At 44.9% G+C, this 16,785-nt stretch overlaps 2 protein-coding genes across 7 annotated transcripts; one reads left to right on the top strand and one right to left on the bottom strand.

Annotated features, from left to right (window-relative positions):
* Positions 1-261: 261 nt before the first annotated feature.
* ttbk2b (tau tubulin kinase 2b) lies at positions 262-15,145 on the top strand. Of its 6 annotated transcripts, none has more exons than XM_048249523.1 (15): positions 262-502; positions 1,477-1,614; positions 2,118-2,265; positions 2,797-2,870; positions 3,330-3,470; positions 5,785-5,889; positions 6,010-6,075; positions 6,312-6,404; positions 6,902-7,027; positions 8,309-8,466; positions 8,550-8,826; positions 9,714-9,928; positions 10,597-11,179; positions 11,607-12,247; positions 13,021-15,145. In XM_048249523.1, the coding sequence occupies exons 2-15, from the start codon at positions 1,546-1,548 to the stop codon at positions 13,367-13,369; spliced, it is 3,045 nt and encodes a 1,014-aa protein (XP_048105480.1). In that variant the 5' UTR covers positions 262-502; positions 1,477-1,545; the 3' UTR covers positions 13,370-15,145. The 6 variants fall into 6 exon arrangements, with proteins under 6 accessions (XP_048105480.1, XP_048105484.1, XP_048105479.1 ...); XM_048249527.1 differs by having other exon boundaries at positions 1,474-1,614; positions 8,550-8,796; XM_048249522.1 differs by having other exon boundaries at positions 1,474-1,614.
* churc1 (churchill domain containing 1) lies at positions 15,026-16,601 on the bottom strand. The gene is made up of 4 exons (XM_048249535.1): positions 16,452-16,601; positions 16,101-16,236; positions 15,942-16,012; positions 15,026-15,827 (listed from the first exon to the last, which is right to left on the bottom strand). The coding sequence occupies exons 1-4, from the start codon at positions 16,488-16,490 to the stop codon at positions 15,735-15,737; spliced, it is 339 nt and encodes a 112-aa protein (XP_048105492.1). The 5' UTR covers positions 16,491-16,601; the 3' UTR covers positions 15,026-15,734.
* Positions 16,602-16,785: the final 184 nt, after the last annotated feature.

Raw genomic sequence — 16,785 nt, 5'->3', positions numbered from 1 at the left:
AACTTGATTCAAATATTGGTATCATTTCACCACTATCGTAGGCTAAAATATAATGGAAATGTCCCCCCTCTGGACACAGGCTCAGCCAACTAATGTCAATCAGTATTAACAAAACGTGCTTGATATTGTACAGTTGATTAAAATAAAACATTTTGCAATACAGTAGTACTACATAAACAATCAATTTCCAAATGCAGATCAACTGATTAAGTTATAAAGCAGCCCTGCCATATCGTTAGTTCCCTGCTGAGTAGCTCCGAAGAAGTCTCACTAACGTATGACGTAACATGGTCCTTGTGTGAATGAGTCGGGGAGGAGAGGGGATAACCAGTCGGACTACCTTTTGCGCTAACGTTATTCATGCAGCAAGCAGCATTCACTGTTGAGCGCAAACCCAACCTAGTGACAGAATCATGGCTTGTGGACAACAATACCCCTCGAGAAAAAGTGTTTTCGTCTGCTGTCTTATAATTTCTGCCTTGGATTGTCACAACTGAGGAAGGTACGGGAATGGATATTAGCGAGCTACATGGCTGCCTGCTAACTTAGCCCGCTACCAAGACATTTAGCGAGAGATTGCATTGCGGCGCTGCTGCTTTTTATGCAGTCCTTCATCAAACCGCAGAGGCAAAATGCTTGCCATATGTTAGACGATTTTACTTAGGGTACATGCACTTTGTATAGTCAGCTGTCTTCCATTGTTGCGCTCTATAGGGATAAACTGTAAGGTCGACTGGTTGTTATTTTCACTATAGCTCGCTCGCTCCAGCAGCAGCAAGAGAGATAGGATACGGAACGTTGCGCTTTGTTGTCAAGGTAAGGTCGTCTTGTCGGCAGCTAATTTTAGCCAGCCAGCTAGCTTGCTAAGCCATAAGTGCAGCATCTCTGATCTATGTCTATAGCCAATTTGTCAACATATTGGCGCGTTTGTTTAGTAAAAGCTGGAAGGTGTTTTTGAAAATTAAAGACGCATAGAGAAGATGATTAAAAATTCCCTCATCGCTCAGTTGTAGACAGTCAGCTAATATGACAAGCAATGATACGAGTTATCGTCAGCAGATGCGCAAATCATAGAATTGATACCCAGCCTATAAGGTTAGCTGTATCTTGATGTTGACTGCTGACTAGACTCACTCAGTGGATGATAAACATCTCTCATTCGAAAGGATTGTCGATCCGAGTAAAAACAAAAACAATTGCCATTGATTTAGTGTTTTGAGGATAGCTGCATTTTGACACTTCTGTTGCTGATCGTGCATTTGTGTGGGCTAATCTCAATCCATATGCAAATAGCATTAGCGACACGTTTGTATTGGGTGCAACAATAACCGCAACGCACTGACAGGTAATTGAGATGGCAACATGCTTTATTGTGCATCTTTCTGGAGAAAGAAAACAGTGACAGTATCTTTACTCGTCATATGACGATGGCTGAGTAACTCTTTCTGATGTGTGCGTGTCTGTGTGCTGCAGTAGACAGCCTGTGTCACTGATGCCAGGTGCAGCGCGGGTCTGGGCGTGCTCAGTGCACTCGTGAACGTCAGGATGAGTGGGGCCGGTGAACAGACAGACATCCTGTCAGTGACAGACCTGGTCAGGGACCGATGGAGAGTGGTGAGTTGCAACCTGACTTTTTTGATGTGTGTAAATTGAGTGAGCAAGCATCTCTCTCTCTCTCTCTCTCTCTCTCTCTCTCTCTCTCTCTCTCTCTCTCTCTCTCTATCTCTTACACACATACACACACACACACACTTCTCTGTAAACAATATTTGCTCCCTTTTTGTCTTTGCTTTCTCAGGACATCTGTAACTAACAGGTGCAGAATCAGCAAAATGGCCATAAATAGACCCATTGAGCGAAACAGTGGCTTTTCGAGTACAGACTATTTCCAGGTTATTGCAACTGTGTCACATTTACCGTTTTAGGACAAGATGTCTGAATATGCCCTCGAGAACAGAAGTACAACTGCCATTCTTTATCATAAGCACAGTACTACATCACAACAAGCCCCCCAAAAAAACAATCTCTCCCTCTCCCCCCTAGCACCAATCTCTCTATGTCTATTGTCACTCTCTTCCTCACTTACACCCTTTCCTGTGCCTCATCTTCCTCCAAAGGTGAAGAAGATAGGCGGAGGGGGCTTCGGGGAAATCTATGAGGTCCTGGATCAGCTGAATCAGGTCAATGTGGCACTTAAGGTGGAGTCGGCCCAGCAGCCCAAACAGGTCCTCAAGATGGAGGTGGCGGTGCTCAAGAGGCTGCAGGGTAAGTGGCTGGGTTGGGAGAGGGTCGGTCAGAAATAACAGAGCTGGTTCGATCCACTAGCTGTACAGTAAGCATACCTCCTTACCGATGTCTTATGAGACGTGTAAGCAACAGAAGCTAACGCCCATGTTTTAGCCTCTTTGCTAGCACTCCGGCCTCCCAATTCGAGGTGCTGCAAGGAGTGGGTTTGAAGCCAGGCAGGTGCAGGGTTGGATCAGCACAACGCAGGTTACATAGGGATATATACTGGATCTTTATATGGGAAACCAACTTTCTTTCTTTCTTTCCCTGTTGTTCATTAGTTCAGACAGCTCCATGTATTTCCATGTTTTTTATTGTTGTTGTTATACTGTAATAGATATGTTTTGTTCTGATGTGTAACAATGGGTTTTCAGTTTCCAAAAGGATATTTGAAAAATCTTATTTTTACTATTCTTTGGCATCTATTTTAAGTACAATGTTACACCACATATGTTTCTATCAACCTCATGGAATGTAAATAATTTGATAGTTTATTGCTTGCTTCCATAGGTAAAGACCACGTGTGCCGCTTTGTTGGTTGTGGCCGCAATGACCGCTTCAATTATGTTGTGATGGAGCTACAGGTACAGTATTTGATGTTTGAGATTTTCCTTGTCTTTTATGCATTTTTCTTTCTTTGTATCATAAGAGTAAGAGTCATTCAGCAAAGATGAGATTATTTGTTTGTCTCTTTTTAAAATGGAAATGTCAGGGAGGTATTCCTTTTAGTGCACACACACACGCACACACACACACACACACACAGTTTCATTCATCCTCTCTGTCCTATAAAACATCGAAATGCAGAATTTCGTGTACCGCCCAAACTACGTGTTGTATACCGCAGTGTGGAGGTTGTGCTACTGTAGGTTATAATCAGTACTTGTTCACTAGTTGTGTTTAGAACTTCTCCTACAGCTGCAGAACTGACTCCCAGCTAAATGTATCATCCTTGATTGATTCAGCTCGTTCAAAGCTGTTGTTTTGATGTGCTGTGTAAAGTAGGAACGCTTGTGAACATGGAAGTGTCGTTCCATTTTCAGGGGAGGAACCTCGCAGACCTCCGTCGGACGATGCGGAACGGGACGTTCTCGGTGTCCACCACGCTCCGACTTGGTCGGCAGATTCTGGCAGCCATCGAGAGCATCCACTCTGTCGGCTTCCTGCATCGGGACATCAAACCGGTGAGCCATACGGACAGAGTCTATATTGTGATACTATGCATGATTTTAACGAAACAAACAACAATATTTTTGTTTATGTTCTACAGACTCTGCACTTGATTTAACATGGTCTGGATACCTTTGTGGTTTGTTTGAGTTAGGGGTGTTTGTTGGCACAGATGAAAATTACTTTGAAAGTGACAGGATTGAATCAGAGCAGACTAACAAAACAAGTGCAGACAGAATCACTAACAACTCTGTTCGGTAAGGCCTGTGATGTGACTCTCTGCTTATGAGTTGGTTTGCACAGGGTTCCCACGGGTCATGGAATTTCTGGAATATCATGGAATTTTGGAAGGTCTATTCCAGAAAGTCAGGGAATTTTATCATTTTGGGGCAAAGTCATGGAATATCAGGGAATTTTGTTGTAGCAGTTTAAAATTGACTTACCAAAAAACATTAATACAAAAATATTTCCGTGCACAGTTGGTGTATATCTGGTTATTAGCTTTACTGCTTGCTTTAGTAGCCCAACTCTATTCAATGTCCATTTATTCATCTCCCGCTCTAAAAAAGTAAAAGATTCTTCAACGCTACACGCCTGCTCTGAAATCATTGGTCGGCATATTGTACCATTCATTATATAGTAAGTCATGGAAATTCAGATTTTTTGTCAGGAAAAAGTCATGGAATTGTACTTTTGACTTAGAGTGGGAACCCTGTTTGCACCATCTTTTGCACAAATTTTTGAGTATTCAGATTCCTCGAAGCCACAGCTACTGTTGTTTGGGTAGCTGGTGCTGTTTCTTTCTTTTCATCAGCTAAATCACTCCTTAGTGGCTTAGTAGCTTAGTGGGCGAAAAAATCAAATCTGCAGATGAAAAATATGGCAAAGACAACTGAGGATTCCAGACCATACTTCTCAGAGGAGATTACAAACACTCAGCAAGGCCACAACCCCTGGTCCAGCTTGAAGTGATCATTAAAAAGCCATATAAATTGTGCACAGCAATTAAGAATTCTTTTCTTGGCTTTACTTGGTCTGAAGCTTTTAGTAGATATTCAGTCTCCCAAAAAGTTCCAGCATCAATAGTGCCGGTTTGATTGCTCATTATACACATTTATTCTGCAGTGGCATGTTATTTCTTTCATCAGCAGCTACACTTTCTGACCACTTTAGGATTTCAGGGTTATTTATTTTACTTGTTTTCTTTGTTTCATCCCCCATTAGCGGAAAACCAGTGTGCAAGCTGGTCTCCTACAGGCCTACTCAAAAACCAGTGTGCAAGCTGGTCTCCTACAGGCCTACCAGTGTGCAAGCTGGTCTCCTACAGGCCTACCAGTGTGCAAGCTGGTCTCCTACAGGCCTACCAGTGTGCAAGCTGGTCTCCTACAGGCCTACTCAAAAACCAGTGTGCAAGCTGGTCTCCTACAGGCCTACCAGTGTGCAAGCTGGTCTCCTACAGGCCTACCAGTGTGCAAGCTGGTCTCCTACAGGCCTACTCAAAAATCATTGCAGTTGAGGGCATGTGACTCCGCATGTTACTGACATCATCCTCTTCTTCGTCCTTAGAACAGAGTAAAGTATTACCAAACAGCAACATGAGTAGGCAGGGCAGTGGCCGCTGTGCACATGAGTCACTCTGAGGACATAACAGGCCATGACCATCTGACCACTTAGATTACCCAGGCGATAAGATGTTTCAAAAACACATGCTAGCTTCTACAATGGCACTCTTACATCACCTTGTATCCATTAGCATGCACTGACCAGCACTGACCAAAAAAGAGGCTTGCAGCATGTGTTTGATTGAGACTATGGCGGTAAACCTTCTTTGCTGTTGTTCTCTTGACTGGCTCACAGTAGACGTTCAGTCTGCTCTTTCTGCCCAGTCATGGCCTCTTAGATTGATGCCCACGAAGCCTTGCTGACCACAAAAGCCTGATTATCTTGTCGGTGCAGAGGTCTGACGGGGGCAGTTTGCTGCACTGACCGCCGGCCGGCGCAGGTGGCACTGGCATGCGTCCTGCGTCAGATGGCCAGAGCTGAGCCCGCTGCCTCTACAGCAGCCAAACTGCTTACTGCCAGTCATTCAGCAGACACACTGTAGGCTTCCTAAAGACTTCCACAATAGTAGAGATATTACTACCAAAAATATAATAATATAATGTGATCCCAAAGACTTGCACAGTGGTGGAGAGCTAGTATATAGGCATCCCGAAGACTTACAAAAATAGGGAAAGACACAGTGAAAGCAGACAGGAAGGAGGGAAAGCTTTGCTAGCACATTGCCATCATGTTTCCCCACACTAAATCAGTCACTCCTTTCTGCAGTCCAACTTTGCCATGGGTCGCCTATCAAGCACATGCAGGACGTGTTACATGCTTGACTTCGGCCTGGCGAGGCAGTTCACCAACTCCTCCCAGGAAGTCCGACCGGTGAGAAACGGTGTTTTACTTTTTTTTTTGGTTTCTTTCTTTTTCTGTTTCTTGGTCTTGTTTTCACTTTTGCTTTTCTTGGTAACCGTTCTCCTTTCTGTCCTTCCTTGTTCTCCAAAGCCTCGTCCAGTAGCAGGTTTCAGGGGGACAGTGCGTTATGCATCCATCAACGCCCACAAAAACAAGGTAAATCTGACATATTAAGACTGTTTAACAAACGTTTTACAAACTCTCTCACTCTCCCTGTCTCTCCATCTCCCTTTCTTCTCCTGTATTTCACTCTCTCTCTCTCTTTCTCACACCCACACCCTTTGACCCAAGCCAGTTTTAAAACAGACCTTGCCTAATTGCTTGTTTGAATCATCAAGACATGTCACTCTCTTGCCCTTCCTTGATCTGTGACCTGCTATTACAATAAACAGGAGATGGGTCGTCATGACGACCTCTGGTCCCTCTTCTACATGCTGGTGGAATTCATGGTGGGTCAGCTGCCCTGGAGGAAGGTCAAGGACAAAGTAAGTGTACCGGCCTGGGTTGGCCCCAGATTGGAAGATACACAGTTTTAAATTTAGGAAACACAAGAACTTATGAAGTAATTTAATCAAAAATAAGATTTAAAGGGATGCAAAACCATAACGGAAGCAAAAATGGCAGCTGGACAAATCAGTTGTCAGTAGGCCTAATGTGGGAGATTGTTGGCCTAATGTGGGAGATTGTTGCGTCATGAAAAACAAGTGTATGGGTAACAAAACCAAAAAGCCAAACCAAAAAAGGAGTACGGTCATTGTTTCAATTCAAACTGCCGCGTAATACTCCAGTTTTAACCTGTCAGTATAGAAATTCTGAAAGCCTCATTGGTTGTTGTAAGTTTAACACAGTCCAGGACTGCTGAGGGCTTTTGCACCCTCCATGTGTATGCTCTGCAGTGCCATGGCTATTTTTAAGATCTTTAAGATCATTTTTCTCATTTGAGTGAAATGATGTTTCCCTGCCCTGTCCCATAATCCTTCAGGAGCAGGTGGGGAACATGAAGGAGACCTACGACCACAAGCTCATGCTCAAGCACCTGCCCTCGGAGTTCAGCAGCTTCCTGGACCACATCTCCACCCTCGACTACTACACAAAACCGGACTACCAGGTAGTGCACATTGTTCTGTGTGTGTGTGTGTGTATGAGAGAGTCTGTGTTTGTGTGTGTATGAGTGTATGTGTGTATGAGAGAGTCTGTGTGTGTGTGTGTGCTTGCAGACCAGTGACTCCGATATGAAAACCTGCAAGCCTGTGCCTGTTTGTAAGTTTGCATGTGTATATTAAGGTAATGTAATATGTAATGCTTTTGTTTTCTGGTGTGTGTGTGTGTGTTTGTGTGTGTGTGTTTGAGTATCTTTCCGGGAATATCTTCTTGTCTGAAGTGTGCACTCACTGCCACAAGCACACTGGCATAAATATGAGATGAGGACTGAAGTGAGGAATATGGAGCATATGTTGTTAGGATGCTCCAGCACTCCCCATCGCTCTGTGGGCTTCTTCACTGTTCCACATTAGCTGCTGTTCCTGCATGAGTGGGAGATTCCCCCGGGCATGCTGTGGGGATATTTATTTACTTCTTAACTTTCATCTTTTTGCTCGAGCCATATTTTGGTAGATTTTCCAAAATATCATAGTCTGGCGAGTGGGGAGCATGATGAAACTGTCTGTGCTCCATTTCCATATCGTCCTTATTTGTGGGCACGTAGTGATTTGAACATAGGCTCTCAGTTTTGTGTCTGTGAGGTTTCAAGCCGCTTACTTTCTCACTTGACCATAACCTGTCAGATCTGTTCACAGGCAGAATTACTCTCTGTGGAAGGGAATAGGTAGCTTGGAGTAGACCTTCCCCACACTTTGGAAACCAGAAGGGTACACATCCTTGGGGGGGTTTTGAAATTTGAAGTCCCCCACACAGTTCCCCTTCACTCACCACTTCCTGTCGCACCACATCATGCAGTAGTGTATTGATGAGGCTGCAGTAGTGCCAGAAATAGTATGACCAGGAACCAACGGAGGGTTCCTGATTTGTAGATGGTCAACTTCGAGCTAGAGTGTCCTTTAGTAAGGCTCTCAATGTCACAGTGACTTACAGCAATGTTCTCACATTTACCTCCTCAAGACATCAATGTATTAGTAACTGATATAGCACTACATTAATGCTGGCAGAAGGTAAAATGTTGTTGTATGTAGTGTTGTTATGATGAATCGTGGAAGTTGTATAGTGTGTGTTGCAGTTATAACTGTGTTATATGCATAACTGTAAAATGAAGTCAATGAGGAAATGTAACCTTTTGCGGTTTTTGAAGATTTTTTTTGTCTGTAGGGAACTATCAACAATAGATGATAGCTTTACTGAGTTGTTGATGGTGAGGATTTTTTTGTCTTTGCAGATGCTCATGTCCGTGTTCGACAACAGCATGAAGAGTTTTAACGTAATGGAGAATGACCCCTATGATTGGGAGCGCAGCGACTCAGATGGCCTGTTGAGCATCCAGACATTGGCCACCACTGCCCAGCAACTGACCCGTCTCACTCCTGCATACATGGGGTATGCCCATAACACCCTTCTATTTTTAAAATCAGCCATCACGGTCCAGCATTACTTTACTGACAAGCCTCTCGTCCAATTAGGATGGCCAACGCGTCGGCGGTGCCCGGAGACCTGCAGCGGGAAAACACGGAGGACGTGCTCCAGGGCGAGAGGCTGAGCGACGCGGACAACTGCCCGCCGATGCCATCCCAGCATGCCCTGGGGGCTGACGTGTGGGAGGAGATGGAGCGCAACCGAGACCGCAACCGCAACCACGTCCAGCAGCAGCAGCAGCAGCAGCAGCAGCAACAGCAACAGCAGCAGCCGCTCATCAGGAAGGTGAGGGAGGTGAGGCCAGCTGCCCTGCGGAGAGTGAAGGTGGGTTTGTGGGAATGTCGACCAGCGATGGCGCAGCGACAAGCGGAATGGCGACAAAAAAAAAAAAAAAAAGATTCCACACCAACCGCCGGCTAAGGCACAAAGTAAGAACTATCAAATGACACATGGTTGACGACAACACATAACACAATGAATTATTTAGTCATATTTCCAAATTTAGTCAATTTTGCCATTTTACAAAAAATCAGATACAAGTAGTTTTCAATTGATAAATTTGAATAGTTGATGCATGTAGTTACATGACCACTTTGTGAAGTGTCAAATACTTTTTTGCCCACCATTTTGTCAACCTGTATCATTTGGCGAGTTCATATAGTATAAATGATTTGTTGTTGCAACAAAAAACATGTTTGTTGTAGCAACATCTCAGTCGACATACTATAAACCCACCCTTAGATTAATAATGCACCAAGTAACATCTTTAGCAATTCTGATGGGCCAACATGCTACAATGGGCAGCTTGTGTTAGTAATTAATAATGGGCAAAAATGATAAGCAGTGATTGTATAAGATTTGTACAGTGAATGTTATCAATGCCCATCAGGCTGCCCATCAGTATTGCCAGTGTATCACCTTTAGCGTACTAAATCACAAAATAAAAATAGATTTGTATTATTTCAATGTTGGCTTCAGTGATGTCAGTCACTTTATCTCCTTCATTATTTTCAATGAAGATGAAACATTTTGATCTTAACAAGAACTTAGACATAATGACCGACCACAACGACCCTTAAGTCCTGAAGATGAATTCCTCAAAGCCGTAACTAGTTGCTACTGACAATGAAGCCTCTTGAAAAGAATCGTCTTGATTCAAGGACCGTCTCGGTAACCAGATGGTTTCTCATGTTGCTCCAACCCGGTCATAGGTGGCCAGTGAAGAGGAGCGCAGTCAGAACCAAGGCAACCAGAGCCCCAACAGCGGGTCCATTCAGGGCTCTCCCCGTCGGGTGCGGTCCGAAACGGTGCTGCTGGACCGGGTGGCCCCGCTGCTCCGTCGCATGAGGCACAGCCAGAGCATGGGCCTGGACAAGCGGCTCACCCCCGAACCCAAACCCACCATCGAGCGCTTCCTGGAGGCTTAGTGAGTACTGTAATTTCCTACCTGTTAGCCAAGGTTTACAATACATTTATTTTGCAAAATGTCTTAAACTATGAGGTTAATACAAAGGGGCGTGTTATACATGTGAATGCATTTCTTTCCTTCATCCTTCTTTCTGATTAAAGTACAATCTGATTCTGATTCATTGGGCTATTAGGCACTGTGGTTAATACACAGGTGTGGTTATACACAGTTTTGTCTTTTTTAATTGGCATAAAACACTGTTGTTAAAACACAATGTGGCTAATATACAGTAAATTACTGTTGATCATAGATTTTTTGTTTTGTTTAGATGCACTAAATGCCCTGATTGCATCATACTTCTCATATTTCTTTTGTCTGTTATATATTGTTCAAACTACCGGTAGGTGTATAGGCAGTGAAAGTCATTTGTGAAATTTATCTCCACTTGTGGGTTCAGTCTGTAACATAAGTGCATAGTAAGCATTGAATTAGTGCTAATTATGGTGAAAAAGTTGTGCCGATGATGCAAGAACCGTAAAAAACAGGCAAGAATACAGTAGTCCTGATTTTTCTTTTCTTTTCCCTCCAACTTTTTTCTGGAAATAGAAGCAAGGCAACTTAAGCACTTAATATTGTTTTCTCTCCCTCACACTCTTTCTTTTTCTCTCTGTTTTCTCCTCTCTCAGTCTGGGCAAACAGCGTCCCGGCCTTTCCCAGGATCGAGAGCGCGGCTCCAGCCTGGGCAGTCTCCGAGGCAGCGGCAGTGGCGGCGGCTGCGACGAGGACCTCCTGCAGCTAGGGGGCGCCGGCTCCCCCAAGCAGGGCTCCCAGGGCTCCCTGGAGCAGGAGGAGGCGGCCAGTAGCGGGGGCTACGTGGCCGTCACTCTGAGCCCCGTGCCCCAGGAAGGGGACTCCCAGGAGTGGGTGATGGTGGAGCTGGAGGGGGGCAGCGGGAGCGGGGGCTCGGCTGGCTCCAAGCCCGAGGATGAGGAGCGATCCGGGGGAGGGAGCGGTGGTGGCGGCGGGTGCACGCTGGGGCCTGAGATTATCCCCCGTACCTGGTCGGACCCACTGCCTCAGCGCAGTGTCGGTGGCTCCAGTGAGCTGGGGGGCGTCCTGTGCCACACCGCTCCTCCCTTCGGACGCTTGCCGGGCCTGACGGGGATGACGGGCATGCCGGGGTTGTGTGGCGGCCTCACAGGCCTCAGGCGGCTGCCCACTATCCCGTCTGCTGCCGTCATGCGCATCGGCCGCACTCAACAAGAGCCGGTGAGTCTGATCAGCAGCTTTGCCATATCGTTCAGCTGAAATGTTCAACCAAACCAAAGAACAGGTTTGATGGTCCATGGTTATTATCAAGCTGGCGACTTAGCCCAACCCAAGAACACTGATCCATGATGGTAGATGTCCTGTTTCGGCAATCTCCTTTCTTTTTTGTGCCGCCTGTGGTTTGGTGGTCGATGGTTAGTCAGTGGTTTCCCTAGTACCATCGACCTTAAATTGTCATTTCTAGAAAACACTGATTTCCCAAATGCTTTCTCTTCCTGTCTCTGTATCTAAGTTTGTTGAGGAGAAAAAAGAGGCTTTTTTGTATATCTTCCATCATCTTCAAGGACTCTCTGAATTCACGTGCTGTTCCCACGCTTTTTCCTTCTCCACTCTCTCTCTGTCACTCGCTCTCTCTCTCTCCCTCCAGTTTGGTGAGCAGGAGAAATCTGAACAGGATGGTAGACAGGAGGATCAGCCAGGCAGCACCATGGACCAGCACGAGCGGGAGCTCGGCCCAGATGACCCACCTAGCCCCGCGGTGCCACCCCTGGACTCTCCGCACGACCGGGACCCCATCGACGGAGACACCCCCAAACCCACTTCCAAGATGGAGATAGAGGGGGGCGAGAGCGACTCGGGGTTCCCTGACCAGGGTGACACGACGGCTGGCGGCGTGGAGGGCACCCACCCGTCGGGAGCCACCCCCCCGCCACCCCGTCCGAGACGAGACTCCTCGCCGCGGGCCAGCCGCATCCCCGTGCGTGACCCCGACTCGCCCACGCGGCGGCCCCTGTCGCCCGCGCTCTCCCCGGCCCTCTCGCCCTCCTGCGAACACTTCCCCTCAGCGCTACTGCGAGACCGGCTGGCCCTGGGGGGCTCGGTAGGTGGGAATGGGGGAGGCTGGCAGGCCGAGGACCCCGCCTCGCTGTCGTCCCTGTCATCAGGGAGGAGCCGCATCCCACGGCCCCTGAGCCCTACGCTGGCCCCGAATGATGTGCAAGCCGCCAGTCGTTTCCTCCCACGTCCGCCACCGGGCAAACCTCCCCTCCGCCCTGCCGGAGATAACCGGTAAGAGACCGTAAGCACACACACACACATGCAGTGTGTCAATACACAACACAAGTACATACTGTAAAGAGAGAGCAAGCACACACACACACACATGCAGTGTGTCAATACACAACACAAGTACATACTGTAAAGAGAGAGCAAGCACACACACACACATGCAGTGTGTCAATACACAACACAAGTACATACTGTAAAGAGAGAGCAAGTACACTCACACACTTGTGCACCCCGCACCATAAATGTTATGCAGGGTGTTGAGGTGATGGGTTAACATACATACCTATACATACATTACATATGAGAAGTTGAGATGAGATGAACTCTCATGCACTTAAATATTGCATCTCTGCTCTCTCGTACCATCGGTGTTGCTCTCTGATATTTGGGGAATTCTATGGTTTACGGTTTGCTGAATCAACAGAGGGCTTTGGATAAGGTCAAAATGCTCACCTTAGGCTTGCTTAGAGCAGCAAGTTCTCTGACAAGCTAATGCAACAGCAGGGTGATTTGAGGACTGACATCAAGGGAAATATGCTGCAAATAATGTGTCCTTCTTTAACTTCTCTCTCTTTCCTCCTCTCTGTCTTCTCCATCAATGTCACTCTGTCTATATTTCTCCGCCTAACATTAAAGGTGCAGTCAGCGATTGCACAGGGAGTCCTGTTTGTTTATGGCTATATTTTATTTTAGTAGCAGACGCTTTTGTTCAAAACAACCAAACGAGACACGTTCTCTTCATGTCTTTCTCTGAATCTGTCTTATCTTATCAGGCGTCGGCGTTACCGCATCCGTGCCAGTAGCACTAGCGACGCTGATCTCCTGGACAACCTCACACAGCTGATGCAGGAGCGCGGCGGGCCCACCCCTCACTACAGAAGCCCCTCCTCCTCATCCCTGCAGCGCTCCCTAAGCTCCTCCCCCTCACGGCACGAGTCGCACGACGCCGCTGGCGGTGGCGGCGGAGTCTTCCTGGGACGCAGCCAATCGCCTTCCAGCTTCTCGGGGTCCCCGCCACCTCTTCGCGCGGCGGAGCTAAGGGCCTATCGGGCATCGGGGTACTGCCCCAAAGTCCGGCTGGGTAGCCATGAAGGCAAAGTCACTACCAAGCTAAGCAGATGAACACCTGTCCAGATCCAGGATGGGGTGGACTTGGGGTTGTACAGTATAGTGGGTAGGACATAATTAAGGTCATACCATGGCCTAATTCTAACTATGGGGTGTCTGGAAGAATTCTGGGAGTTGTAGTTTGAACCTGAGCTGAGCTTCCCGACACACTAGTGACCCGAGACTGAACGAAATGCTTGAAAGAGCCTTGTTACTGACGATGTCAACTATGACGATGGCACTGATGATAATTATGATGACGCCATGGGAAAATGGTCCCTTGCCTTTTCAACTTCCTGTCTGCCATACCTCTGAGATATCTTGTGCACCATTTTGTTTTGTTTTCTATTTATTCCTTGATTTCTGTCACTCCAACGTCATTCCTTCATACACTTTTACTGAAGTTTCTTTTATGGCTTGCCCTAGAAGGGTCCTTCCACTTCAAGTCTTTTTGCCAAAAACATAGAATTAACATCATTCTATGGATTGTCAGCTCTATGGCCAAATCACAGCCTTTTCTTGTCATGTTTCACTTTTTTTATAACTTTATTTTTTACTTCACTATTGTCTCATATGTCATTTGTTACAGTCCAAAAATTATTTATTTTTCTTATGAAGAGTTATTTTCTATTTTCATTGCCTTTATCGGTCAGTGGATATCAACTGATCAGATGGCCATATGGTTAAATATCTGTATAGCCCTATGTGGTTCAATCAAGCATGTGTATATATATGTAATTAATGGAATGTATGTAATGTAAACAGTATCAATAGAATGTATTTATTTATTATGGACATGTGTATTACGGTACTTGACAGCTAAGCTCGGAAATGATGACAATGTCTTCTTGCATTGGCAGCCACATGTTGCAAGCGGTCATTTGTCTTGGTGCAGTGTCCTCTCCTCCATGCCTGCAGTCTGCCTCTACCAGTGAACTATACTCCAGGTAAAGAAAAACCAAAACAAATATGAGGATAAAAGAAGAGATCTGCCACACTGTCAATTTTTAAAAACATATTTCCTTGTCCTATTAAGAACACTAGCTACATGTAGTCAATCAGTTATCTTTCACCGCAGTAGAGGTTAAAGCCAACATATATATATGTATATTTCAATCTGCATTGTTTTAGCAGTGCACTGTGACACTATTGGCAAAATGCAGTTTATGATATTGGGCTTTTTAAATAAAATAAATTCCCATAAACTGATTTAGTCATACAAGCTTTAGAAAGCTGATAGTCTGTTAGCATTTCATCCTGAGATTCAGATCACTAAGGTTTAGTAGCTCCACTCTCACTGATTTTGATTTAGTCATTGAAAAAGTGAGAGAAGCTGTTTTTTGGTCTATGAAGTTATAAATACTGTACATTTTGTCAATAGGCCACATGCTCGGTCCACTGTAACCAAACCACTCATGCTTACTGTATCTTACAAGGTACTTAAAAAGGACAAGACATCTGGTCTGATAGACCTAGTCTTAATAACTGTACAGAATCTATGTAAACTGCCAGTCATTGTGGCATCATCAGATATACCTGTTAGTGTAGTGTGACATTTTTCCTTGAGTTGCCGGCAGCATTTCTTGTTTGTTTTATTTTTTATCACGCAAAGAAACATCTGATTTGTTGGAATGTAAATGTGAAAATGGGAAGAAACGTGCATGACTAAGGTTGTACATAAGTCACTGTGGTCATTTGCTTTTTTTATTCATATTTATACAACATCGTACTGTATATTGTCTGTACAAATCAATCTGTTTATTTTTTAAAATAAACTGCTCATGAACAGAACCATCAATGAGACCAACAACTAAGTTTACATGAAAACATCCTGAACCAAATGTATTTTTCTTTACTCAAGTTATTTTACAAAAGCATACATACATATCCTTATTGTGTAGCATTATGTTGAATTGCTCAAAAATATTATTTTAAATAGCTGAATAATCAAGGCAGAGAGTAAGCTTTGAAAATAAACACTTAAAGAACTTTTCTGCAGAAATTATATAAACACATGGGATTGCCTACAGCAGCGGTCCTCTCTGTGTGAGTCTGTAGTCCTCTCTGTGTGAGTCTGTAGTCCTACAGTGTGTGGATTGCTGGTTGCAGACTATGGTGTATTGCATCTCTCCAAGGACCGGATTTCTATTAAGTTGGAGTGCTTTTCTGTACTCATTCCATATGGATTCAATTGGAATTAAACTAAACGGGTACAAGTATGACTGCTTGGGAATGGTCAGAGTTTTGGGCAGAAATGATGTCAATTTCATGTCATCTAACACTGACGACAGCTGATGATATCAAACGTTACAGGAGGCGTCCTTGTGAATTTTCCTACTATGATAACTCTGCTAGACTAGATGTAGTCGCAAGAGGGACACTAAAACAGGGGGGCCGTCTGCCTGGGGTCATCTGGGAGAACACTGATGGAGTCCTCTGCTTTTCCACACAGCATACACAACATTGTGTATTCCTAGAAAGAGGTATGGTTTCTTTTTTAATCAGTGAAATGAAAACGTCACAAAACTGAGAATTCGCAGAATTGTCATATTTTCCAAAATATCCAAAAACAAATAATTAGGCCTACCTGATAGTCATCCACTACCGAGAATGTGTATTCATGCCGTGCTATGACGTGGTCGCAATTTTTGCACATATCTGCAAAAGCATCATACGCAAACTTGAATCATTGTAGGCTTATGTAGAGGGGGGACAACTGTTCTCAGTACTCAGTAACAGTACTCACGCAGATATGTGACAATCTCCTCTCCGTCCTCATCAACCGTGGTCTTATTGCTTATCATAACGAAGTCCCTTTGGTGGCAATTAGCACAGCCAACATAATTCATGAGGTAAGATCCATTCTCCAGACAAGTATTTCCCTACGAGAATTGTAGAAAGCAATGAACAACGCTACAAACCTATCTTAACTTTTCGAAGCATTTCTACTTAAAAGTTGTTTAGAACAACGCTCTTGGTTTACGTGCATAGAAGGAAACGTTAGATCTGTACGTAAGCTAGCACACTAACGTTAGCTATGTTTAAGGCAGGACTAAATTTAAGTCTCTCTGCAACAGTGATATAAATTACTACTCACCCTGTCCGGGTATTGTTTATGTAAACAATCCGTACACATTGTCTCACCAAACTCAATGAAATCAATAGACAGTTAACGTTATATGACTTGTTAAGTGTTCGCACAGCCGCTCATCATAAGAATCCAGTCCTTACTTCCGCAAGACAGCAGAACCAACCATGAAGGGCGTGAGAAAACCGTAGATCTATATACCATGTGTTAACAGCTGTCTACGATAGATTGTGTAAGTTGGTATACAGATAGGACTAGGCGCAGGCAAAGGCTGCTTTTTAATGCGATTGGCTCCTTGAGTGTCAGTGGGCTGACTGAGAGCTCTAGTCATCAAGCACGTGTG

This window comes from Alosa alosa, chromosome 8 (assembly GCF_017589495.1).
Source record: "Alosa alosa isolate M-15738 ecotype Scorff River chromosome 8, AALO_Geno_1.1, whole genome shotgun sequence".
NCBI classification, from domain to species: Eukaryota; Metazoa; Chordata; class Actinopteri; order Clupeiformes; family Clupeidae; genus Alosa; species Alosa alosa.
The sequence above is the reverse complement of the archived record's forward strand: the minus strand, read 5'-3'. Positions and strand labels throughout refer to the sequence as shown.

What these genes read in the sequence shown, in the direction of transcription:
- ttbk2b (XM_048249523.1), top strand. Translation starts at nt 1,546, where the DNA reads ATGAGTGGGGCCGGTGAACAGACAGACATCCTGTCAGTGACAGACCTG. An exon ending in TGCATCGGGACATCAAACCG is followed by an intron (nt 3,471 to 5,784) that starts GTGAGCCATACG and finishes TCCTTTCTGCAG; the next exon opens with TCCAACTTTGCCATGGGTCG. An exon ending in CTCACTCCTGCATACATGGG is followed by an intron (nt 8,467 to 8,549) that starts GTATGCCCATAA and finishes TCGTCCAATTAG; the next exon opens with GATGGCCAACGCGTCGGCGG.
- churc1 (XM_048249535.1), bottom strand. Translation starts at nt 16,490, where the DNA reads ATGTGTACGGATTGTTTACATAAACAATACCCGGACAGG. An exon ending in ATAAACAATACCCGGACAGG is followed by an intron (nt 16,237 to 16,451) that starts GTGAGTAGTAAT and finishes CAATTCTCGTAG; the next exon opens with GGAAATACTTGTCTGGAGAA. An exon ending in CGGTAGTGGATGACTATCAG is followed by an intron (nt 15,828 to 15,941) that starts GTAGGCCTAATT and finishes ACCTCTTTCTAG; the next exon opens with GAATACACAATGTTGTGTAT.